Source organism: Argiope bruennichi, chromosome 6 (assembly GCF_947563725.1).
Source record: "Argiope bruennichi chromosome 6, qqArgBrue1.1, whole genome shotgun sequence".
Taxonomy (NCBI): domain Eukaryota; kingdom Metazoa; phylum Arthropoda; class Arachnida; order Araneae; family Araneidae; genus Argiope; species Argiope bruennichi.
In genome coordinates, this window is record NC_079156.1 from 20,773,471 (window position 1) to 20,786,500 (window position 13,030).

The 13,030-nt window shown below is 29.5% G+C and overlaps 1 protein-coding gene across 4 annotated transcripts in view; it reads left to right on the forward strand.

Moving 5' to 3' along the window:
• The window catches only part of LOC129971375 (tumor protein p53-inducible protein 11-like), a 404,928-nt gene that overhangs the window by 353,929 nt on the left and 37,969 nt on the right, over window positions 1-13,030 (forward strand). Inside the window, exon 2 of one of the 4 annotated variants that reach the window (XM_056085080.1) lies at window positions 4,765-5,878. The exons of the other annotated variants lie outside the window; for them this stretch is intronic. Within the exon in view, the coding sequence (XP_055941055.1) occupies window positions 5,757-5,878 (122 nt within the window). The 5' untranslated portion in view covers window positions 4,765-5,756. The remainder of the gene's footprint in view (window positions 1-4,764; window positions 5,879-13,030) is intronic. 4 annotated transcript variants of the gene reach the window in all.

Below are 13,030 nucleotides of genomic sequence, written 5' to 3' on the forward strand. Positions count from 1 at the left end.
ATTTATATCAGTGTGATGTTTGTAATTTTAAATTAACCTTCTTTCTTTAGTTTATTCAGATCGTACTCTGTTAGGAGCATATATATAAAAGCATGCAAAAACCTCTCTGTAATAAAGTTTTTACCCATAAAATATGACCTAAATCTAATCTATTGCATAAAACACTGTTCAATGCAGAAATGCTAAAAAAGTGAACGTAAAAAAAAAAGAAATCATACGTTTCTTTTTTAGTATACTGAAAAAAAAATTTTTTTTTTCGGTTTTTTTTTTTCTTTTTAAATCTAAAACTAGGGGACTTCGCTCCCTGCTCGCTTTTGCTTGCTATTCCCATTGGTATCTAACATTGTAAGCGATGTTCGTTAATTCCATTAACCTTGTTTTTAAATTCCACCGGCATTCGTTCAATGCTGGAAATTTAATCTTTTCATGATGAGAACATACATTTTCTGATCTGTCTATTTCCAATTCAAAGCCTCACGATGAGAACATTCTTTGCTTATTATCTCCAATATCTAAATATTGAAATAAATTTTTCCCATTTTGCCGCCAACGTAGCAGCTTCACAATCAGCTTTTCTTCTCAAACTGCCAGATTCTCACGCAGTCTTTTTTCGCATTCTTTTTCTTCATCTGATATCGCTAGATGCCTCTTTACTATTAAAAAAAAACAATGCAGGGTTAACACGTATATTGGTTAGATATTTAGACGATTCTTAGCGAAGAGGCAAAAATTTCCGTTATTCAATGAAGGTAAACAAACTAGAAAGTTATTCTTTAGTGTTGTCACAAACAGCGTGTCTAAAAGTAGAATTAACAGATTATATTGTTTTAAACTCATTTGCTGTTAATTTGTTGTTAATTAAGGCTTTAGATTTCCTTTTTTATCAACATCAAGTGCGATATAAATATTTACTACGACGTAATAATAATTTTTATTAAATATTTCAAACAATACTGGAAAAACAAACCTGAAATGTCATGAGCCATGTGACGTGCTATCTACCAATTACAAAGTGAGTAAACCGCAATGCTTACGTAAATATTTTTTTATATAATAGATAAATATAGTCATCCTTAAAAAATTGTGAACGAATAAGAAGCTGACAAGAATACTCTTTGTAAATTGTGATTTCAATTTCATTCAAAATATAGTTTAACTTATATTAATTGTTGAGAATTCTCTTTTGTTTGATATTCATTGTAGTTTAATTTCTTTAAAGTACTGTTTTTTGCGGTTCAGTGTCAATGATATATTTGTTGTCTACTTGCATTCAATTTTTTAAAAACTTTTAATTGATATATTAAAAATATGTTTTTCAAATCTTTATTTTTATCTTTTCTAATTTTTAGTTCTGGTAGATTTTCTAATTCATTATTACTAATGGCATCATATGTAAAAATCAGTTTCTTAAATTCACAATTAGATGATGCCACTCATTTCTAAGCAATATGTAATTAAAATCAATCGGTTAAATGATGGTAAAATTCTGAAAGCATTAAAATGCGAGTTGTTAAAACTGGCGCTGCTCGGATTCTAAAATGTGTCATGTCTTTCGATGCTTTTTTGTGAATAATGTCACTTCTTTTCTTCAACAAACGTACACCACCTTTGAACCCTTCTTGTTAAAATTCAATTTTACAAATCTTTTCTGTAAATCAATTTCTCAAGAATTACGATGTTTTAGAAAAAGAACCGATTCCGCTTTCTCCTTATTTTGAATGTTTATATGTTTCTCTTGTCAGGCCATCTTGATTTTTGATTTCGACGACTTAGCATTATTGGCTTTGTGAAAGGCCATATTAAAGTAGATTTCAACCCTACTCAAAATGATTTCAAATTCGCAGCGAAATACTCTCATTTCGCTTGGGTAACATTTCAAAGCAATATTTTTTATCTGCAAATCTTCTACAGTCTGATTTTATTATATAATAAAAGATTATTTTAAGGGAATATTCCAACTACAGTGTTTTGCATGAGGATTAAACTAAAACAAAACAATGTATAGCTTTGCTGTTCGTTAGAAATTACAAAAAGAAAAAAAAACAGTTGAAAATTTAAATTCAATATATTCATAAGTGTGTGTTATAAGTACCTACAAAAATACTAAAGACAGCAAGACAACTCATCCCATGTTTCTGCGGCATCTTTGACATGGCGCTTTGAACGCCTGCAGATATGCATGTATTAAGTTCATCAACATTAGCTAATAATGGTAATGCAAACACTTATTCTTTGATATTGCCCAATTAAAAAAATGCGAACACGCATACTTACATTTTTTTCCAGAAAATGTGGGATGAGTTATCGTACCAATTTGTATTTCTTAAAGATCTCACATTAAACACTTATAACTTTTTTAAATTTCAACTTTCACCTGATATTACTGATTTCTGCTGAACAACAAGGCTGTACTTTGTTTTGTTTTCTTTTCTTTTAACAAACCTGTGGAATTGTGATATTAATTTAAAATCACCCAGTTTTGCTTTATAATATCGCTGTCTTCTATTAGTTTCCCTTTTATTCGGTTCATATTTTCATTCTTGCTGCCTTCATTATTTATTTCTATTAACATCTATGTGATTCTTCAAAAGTTTTTTTTTTTTGTTCTCTTTGACTTACCTTCTTTTCAGCATCTTTTTCGAACATCTGTTAGATGTTTTACGCTTTGTTCTTCTATTCCCATTATTTCGCATTTGAGCTTGTATCCACTTCCCAGTTGATGATTTATCAAAAGATAACTCGTATTGTTCCAAAATTCTGCTGACACATAAGTATGCCATAAGGAGAGGAGACAGGAGGCCGGTAATACATAGAGAATTCTTTATTTTATCTAATTGAAAAACATAAATAAAATATTTAATTTCCCTTTAGAGTACTGATTTTCAGCGAGTCTCAATTATCGCTTTTATCCTGCTATAATTGTTTAATAGATTAGATGTTTGCGGGTTGCTATTGACTTTTACATATGCCATCTTTATATTTTCGTCTGTATTTTGAATTCTGTGTGCTCGTGTTTCTTGAGGAATAAAGCATCGTTATACGTTGTCGACGGATTTTCCTTAACAATATATTAAGAATTCTTAAATAACATTATTTTATACTAGCGAATTCATGTCATTCATTTTCATCTGAATTTGATTTGTGACTGTAAAATGTGTTTATTTCGTTTTACAAAATAGATTAAGCATTCGTTTTGCATACGTATACATACTCTTCAGTACTGTAAAGCAAAATTTGTTATTTGTATTTGTACTTAATCTGCATTCCTAAAAGTATTTTTAATAAAATGAAGACATTCCATTTCACATCACCGACAAAAATTTTACGCATGTCTAAGTTCAGCGTGAATTGACTACATTATGTTCTCAATTCATTTTTAAATATCGTCTGCTAGAAAAATTTTAAATCAATCCTCTAATAAATTGAATCTTATTTTTCTTCTTGAAGATTGTACGTTAAAAAGATCAGGTTTTTTTCTCGATAGGACAATTATGTTATTGAAATAAAAAAAATAAGATTAATAATTGATTATTAAATAAAGCAGTTCTCTTCTAAACCCAGAGAAAATATTTTAAAATAACTGTATAAACTGTGCGAAATCATTCGTGCCGAATACATAGGTGTGAATTCCACTTCATAAATTTCCTGTTTGAGTATGCTTGAATTGTGTGAATGTGTGTGTATCTCCCTCCTCTAAATGATCCAAATGAACCCTCACAGTGTAAAAATATTCAAAAGCTAATATATTTATTTGAAATTATATTCTTGCAAATTAAAACTTGTATAATTATATTCTAAACTAGAATAACGATCGGTTCATCTTTATATTAAAATATATAAGCGAGGGAATTATTTTCTTCTAAAATTTAAATAGTGCCTTTAAATATATTTATTCTTTGTAGAAAATAAATGTTAGGAAAAAAGTTTCGCTAAATTAAACTCCTATGTAGGTTTGATTTTTGAAATATATATTACCTTAGAGTAAAATATATTTCAATGTAATACTTTTTTTATACGATCATTAATAATTGGATTGTTAATCGCACAATTTTTGTATAGAAATAAAATGTTTAATTACTACTATTGAAAAAAATTTCACAGAAATTTTTAATTTCTTTGATAAAATGACGTTTCATTTGTATTTTTCTAAAAAACATCGTTGAGATTTCCTGTTTATTTTATAAAAATCATTAGGGAAATCCTGTAATTTTACCAATGTATTGTGGAGCAAACGATTATTTTTGAACATTTCATTTTCGACTAATAAAAAATTTAAAAATTTATACGAGCATACGTTTTATTTTTTTTATTAAATAATTAATATTTTAACTATTTTAATTAACGTTCTAATTGTTTAATGTTAAAAATGTTTAAGGTTACAAAATAATTAATGTTTCAACGATTTTTAATCAACGTTTTAAATTTTTAATGTTAAAAATGTTGAATGTTAAAAAAATGTTATGAAATTATGAAATTGTCTAAACTAAAATAATAATGATGATTATATAAAAATTATTGAACAATTTTGTCGCCAGATAAATGGTAATATATTATAAACTAAAAACTGTTACAATAAGTTTCTAATTTCAAATAATAATCCCTATATGCATATCTTTCGGATATCAACATAATGTTCTTAGTGCCCGGTTTCACCTAACATGGCCTTGTGATGGCATTAAAAACACTGCGAGGGTTCTTTGTGTAGTTCTTAGTATATGGAAGTTTTTTTCCTTCAAAAATGAAAGTATGAGATTTTTATTACAGAAAAAAATATCCACAAATAATACCAGGAAAGAATTTGGAAAATATTTTCGCAGGAAAACAACATCAAATGGAAAATGTGACTTTCATTTAAAACAAGGTGTCTGTGGCTTTAGTTTAAGGAAAAAATGTGACACTTTTGGCCGGTTTAATTCAAAATCTTCCATCTTTCAAAGTTTCAAAAACGAAAGAAAAGCATGAATAAACAAGTAAAATACAATTCAAGTTCCCTTTATTGATGACATTTTGTTAGATATTCAAAATATGAAGAGTATTTAAAACGAAAAATAAGGATTTATACGAATCGGTTGTCAAAAAGACCTGTGAAAAATCGATAAATATACAACGCCTGTTTCAAATAATCGGAAATCTATTGTCAGTTATATTTTATCTATAACGGTTGTGAAAGTTGGCAACAACAGAGTGCTGAAAAGATAAAAGGAACTAGAATCAAAGAAATAACATTCATCATTATCGACTTGAATCGCCATATTTATAAAGATATTTGCTTGAATTTCCTTCTATTTTTTGGAGCATTTTATTATCTTTCCTTTACCGTCTGAAAGAAAAGAACTTTTGAAGACAGATTTAAAAGTTAAAAGAAATAAAGAACCAGAGAACGATATTTTAAGAACATTTTTGTTGACTTTTGAATAAGAACAAAGAATCCATTCTAATTTTGAATAAAAAAAGAGATAGAAAAGATTCTTTTACTTGAACTGACATATCCTCAAGAAATTGTACGTTTGTATGAAAAGGAAATTAGAAATGTGTCATTTTTCGAAGATTGGATAGAATTTTTTTATTATTCTGAGTTGCTTTCGTTTATAAAAATGATGAATTAACTGTAAGGAATGGAATGCGTTCAAGAATCGTATAGCATTGTGATTCGTGCAGCTTAAGAATAACTTCTCATTGTTAAATAGTTTTTTCTTGGAAGAAAAAAAACGAATTATTTGTAAGAGCCAAACGTTATCAAAAGGATTGTTTTGGAAATGGCGGATACTCAACAAGTGGATGCACCTCCACAGACTAAAGATGAAGTGAAAGACAAACCTGTCATTAAACCTCTGAGTGCAATAGCTCACAGGATGTTTCATCCTCCAAAACTGGAAAGGTAAGTTTTTTTAAGTTAAAATTTTGTCTCTGGTCTCAAAAAGTTATGAAAAACTTGTGTTTATGAAATAATTTTCATCATTTTCTTTACTGTATTTATACTGATGTATTATGGCGAAATGAAATATATTTTTTGTAAGCATGTAATCATTGATGTAAAAAATAATATAAAGGCATGTAGAGGCCGATGTTGATTTTTAAAATGCTAGTGAAGATAAGTAAATAATTGCGGTGTAGCTAAAAATGATGACTACGATGCTTCTATGAAAAGTGGTTTAATAAACTATGAGAAGGAACACAGAGCCGCCCGACTACCAACAATACAACATCGCGTTCCGGATTCAATTCTTCTTCTGACGGATTATGTTCCTCTCAGTTACAAAAAGGAGCAATCCTTGAATGGGAGCTCGCCAACTTGGCGCATTAGTACACTGCACATGAATCCTTATCGTGCCACTATGTTTCCAATTGAAAGCTGGAATTTCCTTTGAAATTTCTAACTTGTGCAAGTGCAAACTGATTGGGATACTCATTGATTACATTTGCTTTCATCTTCCTTTATCTTCATAATTCCGATTATTATGAAATTAGAGGAGGGAATGGCGATGTATTGGGGTGGGGGTGGGGAGACAGATGAGATTTTCTTTTCCTTTTATTCCATTTTTTTTAATGCGAGGGAGAGTTTTATGCCGCTATTTATTTTTGAAATAATCGTTTAAAGGAACTTTCAGGAGGAAATATGCATGCAAAGAAAAATTAAATCGGTAATTTTCGTCAAAAGTCCATAGTTTCTGTAGTGTCCTGAAGTTCCACCTGTCTCACAAGGCTCTCTTGAGCGAATTGATTAATTTAAAACTATCTTAAAATAACCCCTCATAAATATTTAAAAATTTGAAAGAGATTTGTGGATTAAAATAAAAAAGTAAATTCTTTATGAACATACTATATTTAACGACTATATTTTCATCGTATATAGGTAGCCCTTATTTACTGCATAATCTCAACATAGCACTGTAGCAAATTGCTTTGAATATCTACTTATTTGGATGAGAGAAAAAAGAATAGGCTTCAGAATCATCCGGGACTAATAAGATATTGACCCTAATATTGTTTCTGAACAGTTAAAAGCAATTAATTTGTGACTCCCTTCTTTAATAAATTTCGAGTTTTTATCACTTAGTCCAACTGACCGTGTTAAATGGGATAAAAAAAGATCGGAAATTCTAAAAAATTATGATCAAAAGTTACCACAAAAGAGCGATTGGTGAAATTTTTTTATCTAGATTGATCTATTATGTGAATTTTATTTCCATAACTGTTGAGAGTAGTACAGCGGGATCTGGCAAATAGAACATCCATATCATATTAACGTGAAATGTAGGCTTTTTTTTCGTTTTAAAAACAAAGTTCAGACAAAACTTCAAACACTGCGGGTTTCTTCTATCTTCTGATCGAAATCCATGACCTCTCTTATCTCCTTCACCAAGTAATCGCCACTTCATATATTTTACAAAGGTAGCAATGAAAAAAAACTAAACGAAACGAAATTTTGCTATCATAAATTTCGAGTATTAGGTATATTTTTTATGAGAATTTTAGGTAATGCTTTGATTTCCTCTATATGGAATATGGAGATTAAATATATAAATTTAATAAAAACACATCACATTTTTATTAGTTTAAAAGTATTAATTTTTTTTTTATTTTAAGAATTTTCTATTTCCAACTTCTAATTTGAAATTGTTTCAAATAATTTTGAATCCTAAAATTAGTTTTTCCCTAAAATTCCGTGCCAGGTGGCACCACTTGTGTAGAATCAAAATTTAATTAAATCAATCGATATGATTCCAAATAAATTTTAAAGAAATTGCTGCCATTTTAGAATTATCTGATAAATATTATATTTGAATAAGTTATATGTAATATTGATCTAATAATTCCAAATGAAATTTAAATATTTTAGTATCATTTTAGAATTATCTGATTAATATTATATTTAAATCAGTTATATATAATATTAACCTAATAATTGCGAAAAAGAATTTTTAAGAATTTGTCATCGGTGCTGTTTCAAAATTAGAATATCAATCAGAGAATAAAAAATTGGTTACAACTTTGCATCTTTATTAACACGAAATAAGTTGTGTTAAAGAAAAGAAAAGAGTCAAATCTAAGGAAAGAAAAGAAAAAAAAATCACAGAAAATAATTATTTATTAACTTTGAACGGAAGTACGAGTCCTACATTATTTTCTTAAATAAAACAAAAATCTGTCATTATCTATTGTTACTTTGTTAAAAGCATTTTGATATATGAAAAAAGAAAACTCATATTATAAAAATATCCGACAAATAATGCACTCCGAGTCGTTTCTTGGAGAAATATGTCAAACTCCCTCCTAACAGAAAGCAGACATTAATGACAGCTCTGAAAAGTATTCGTACTGACACGCCATTAGTTCTCTGTAAACGTTTTTCCTGCTCTGTCGAAAAGATAAGACAGCGACAGCCATTTGTTCCAGTCTTCTTCGGTTACTGTCAAAAGAAAAAGAAAGCGAACGATTCACGCATATGTTCTATTTAATATCGAATCATTTTGATTTTCGGATTGCAAATTCGTAATTAAAAGCTGAAGCTGTAAATAGTAACAGTTATTATTTACAAATTTATCACCTTATCTTATTGTCATCTTTCCTTTTATTGCATAGCCAGAGGTAATATTTGAAAATTTTGTCCCCTTAAGTGACATTTTGCATATTTTTAAAGATAAAAGTATTTGGAAGGATTCAAATACAAAATAAGCAATACAAAAATTATCCTCGAGCGAAATCTTTCAAATATGGTATTGTACTTTGAATTCAAGCAGTTATGGTATATCGTCTTAGAATCGCTCATACCAGACTAAGACGCAAACAGTTTCACATTTTGGAACGTCCACCTATGTAAATGAACGTATTGTTTTTGTCTCTTATCTATTAAATATATTCTAACCATGTGTTAATATTAATGGAACGCCGGTTTGGTTGTTGTTGTTGTAGTACAAGATTAAAAGATCTGTTGAGATATATTCACCACCAAAAAGAATTTTAATTTTTATGTGCAATAGAAATTGATAAACTCATTTGAATTTTGTCTGAGATTTTTGTCTGCTGTTTTTTAACTTCTCTTTTATTGTGTTTGAGCTTTGATAAAAACTTAAAAATGATTCTGTTAAACTATGTAGTGTGTTCTCGCTGCATGGACAAAAGTAGCTTTTACACCATAAACCCAAGTCAAATTTTCATTGTTATCAGATCTTTTTAAAAAAATTGTTATTGTTTTGACATATGCGTACAATCTATTTCTGTAATTCATATTTAGACTGTCGTAAAATATTATTCATTTCTGTTCTCAAACGAAATAAATTTTTTACCCTCAACGTTGGCTTATTTTGTGAAATCACCTCTTTTATTTGCATGTCTTTCGGTCTATCTATTCGTGTTCGAGTGATCACAATAATGCAGGAAGTTTGAAAAATGAAATTTGGTATATACCTAGATATAAAAATTGTAAATCTGAGTCAAATTTTGGATTCATTAGATTAAAACGAACAGTGCGTAAAATGTGGATTCTCTTCCTTATTATCTACGCATGGCTCCATAGCAGAGGGAAAATCAAAAGATCTACTTTTCTGCCTTTGAATTTAAACAGAAATTTATTATGTAAAATCTTCTTCTTCATGTTTTAATGTCTTATTATAAATTTTCATATTTTAAGTAAATACTCAATTACTATTGCCCGACCACATACTAAGGAATCTAACTAACCACTTACCACAACCACTTACTAAAGAATTATAGTCACAAAATCACACACTGCATTTGACACATTTAAGTCATTGCATTTTTAAATTATCTTCTCAACGTGCTTTTGAAAATATAAGCCGTTAGACAATCAATCCTTTGGTGAATATGGCTCAAAATTTGAGTCTGCTCTATAGATCTTAAATATATATTCCGGATTTTCCCCATCTAGCTCTTTTCATTTTGTAATTATTCTGTTGGCTTACATTCGAACAACCGGACAGAGAGACTGCTTCTGATATTGCTCACCATTTCATAGAAATCTCCAAACGTGATGCAATGACCGTATGCCAAATGTCATCGATCTAGCTCAAAGTGTTCTTGAATTATCGCATTAACAGTCATACAGACATAGTACCAAAATTGTGTTTTTCTAACGTCTAAAACGTGGAGATTCGTCAAAATCTCGAGTTCGAATTTTTTTTAATTATCACAATACTTTCTACTTATTTCGTACACGAGAAAAGAAAAATGCTTGAACGAGATTCGTCTCATAATCCACAAAGAGTCATTAAACAAACCAAACGTCATTGCCTCCATTTTGTTGATGAAAGATCTTAGCGGGTAATCCTGTGGATCTCCTTTTGTTTCCCTTCCGCCTGACCGCAATATCGTTGCTCTCCTTAATCCATCTCCGTCGATACAACCGATAAAAAAACCGGCCAGGCAGCATATGAAAAAGGAGGAGGATCGTTTATCCCCTTGTGTTTCTGTGACTGAGATGGAAAGAAAAAGACGGGGAAGGCAATAAGAGATGACATCTTGTGTTTCTTTGTAGGACAAGATGACATGGCAAAGGATAGATATCTGGAAAAAAAGATTAAAGGAGAGAGACAAATATTGTGAGTTTCGGCTGAAAGATCCGAATCTTTGGAAATGACAAAGCCCAGACAACTGCAGGAAATGAATTAAGTTGTAAGGTCTTTAGAATAATACACTTACTCCTACTTGAAAACGAAAATTACATTGGTTAGTATTTACAAAAAAAAACGAAAAAAATGTGGCGGTTACTGTTATTTGTCCTCTTTAATTTTTTACAAATAGTCCGTAATTGTCTACAGATGTGATTTCGGCTTTGAGTCCGAATGACTCGAACATGCTTGAACATGATTTCACTAAAGATTCGTCTGATGTACGTAAAGTATGATATCGTGGACCAAGTGACCTCCCGTTGCTGTGGTACGAAGGTGTGAGAAGGAAGGTGCTAGCTCAAGTGCCGTCCTTGTTATTTGTCCGGGGTTCATAAATATGAATTCCATTCTATAATAAACCTGTGTCGCTTTCTCAACTTTTTTTAAAATAATTTTTTTTCACATTTGATTTTCAATTAAAATTTTTGTAAGTAATGTGACTAGTGAACGAAATTCGACTATTTTCCGTTATTTTTTTTAATTCAGTTAACCCTTTCTAGAGCCGTGGAAAGTATGCTTCCCACCAAATTTATGTTCGAAATTATGTAGGTTGGCATAAATTCTGACAATTTTTTTTAGTACGTTAGAAACTTAGATGATTCAGTTCTTAATCTCAGACAAAATTATGTGTCTTGATTTGTTACTCAATTATTAGTTAACCAAATTAATCAATTAATCAAATTAAATTTATCTAATAAGCTAAATGAATCCCTTTTCTTATTCTAATTTCAAGCCTAAAAATATTTTAACATAATATGACTAGAAAAAAATGGCCCTTTAAAGGGTTGAATACATTCCGACTAAATTTTATTCCAATCAAATAAAAAAAAAATGTGAATAAGTTACAATTTAATTTTTTATGGAAGAAAAATTGTTTTTATTTGAATAATTCAAATGAAAATAAAATGAATTCTTCTCAAAAAAAAATATCTAAGTTTCAGTAATTCAAAAAGTCCATAATTATGAAAGCATTGTCAAGAATACAAGATAAGCCAGATTCAAAATAAAAATTTAAATGAGAAATTATTAAATTTTTAGTTCAGATATAGTTAGGTAGTAAGTGATACTACTTATTTTATTTTTCTTTTGGTTAATTTCTGAAATCAAGATGTCCTCATTATCGAGAAAGTTTACCATATAATATTGACGACTATGCCGTAGCTTACACCAGTGATTCGTATTATATATTTAATTAGATGACGTCTTTCTTTATTTCTTAACTGTAGTAGAGAAGTTACAATCTAATTAGATAGTAACTGTGCATTAATTAGATAGTAAATGGTAATCACAAGCGACTCACGCGGCAGTCACTGAGTTACATATTATATAAGATCCAGAAGTAAATACATCGCTTTAATTTAATAATTACATATATGTAATGATATTTTAAACTCTTAATTTAAACCAAATTAATTTCCAAAACTTTATCTTAATTAGCTCAAAGTAAAATATTCTCTTATTTCCTGATCTAATTCCCCCTTCGGTTTAATTAATTCCTTTGTAAAAATAATGTGCCATCAGTACTACGCATCAAATGAAAGTGAACCCTTCGGTGCCCTTGAAAAGGTGTCAAAGATCACCACGTGTATTGAATAGCGCGTGGCCGGAAAGCCCATGTTATATAAGACTAGTGATCATTTGTTTCGGCCCTTTTGCTCTTCTTTACTTCTGCTTTTGTGTCGCACTGTGGCGGACGTGCCTTGTCCGCTTCTCTGCTTGTAAATAATTATGCTTTCACGAAATAGATATTAAAATTAATTTAAAGATATAACATGTCTCTTCAACGTCTTTAAACCTGCATTCTGCTTCAACCAAAATAAATATGTTACATATATATATGTATATATATAGTGATACGGCTACCACAAGGAAGATTACTGGATTCAGAGTTTTTTTGCTGTAGAAATTTTTAGCTTCCTTTTCAAAATAGCAAAATATGTTACAATTTAATGTATGTAATATGTTAATTATGTATGTAATAACAATGTAATATGTTACAATTTAAGTTTTACTGTCTAAGTAAAACTTAAAATTAATGCTGAAATCGAAAAATGGCCTTATCACCCGTAGATAATGCTTAATGTGTGATGAGTTATTTTTTATTTTCAGTGATTTCTTTTATTTGAGTGTCAAAAATACTCATGGGACTGTTGCCAAAGTCTTGGAAATTCGTGAGTTCCAAATCCAATTCCATAAAACATTTACTGTGTGCTCAAGGCTGTTAAATGATGAATCATTCCATGTCAAAAAGTATCCTGTTGGAATTGTCTATAAAATTGGAAAGTGTAGCATTATCTGTCTAAAATTATCAATCCATTCAGCCATTCAGCCCTCGCATTGAATCATGATGGATTAGTGGACGTATAGGGTTTGAGGCTAGTAAATTCGAGTTGTATAATTGA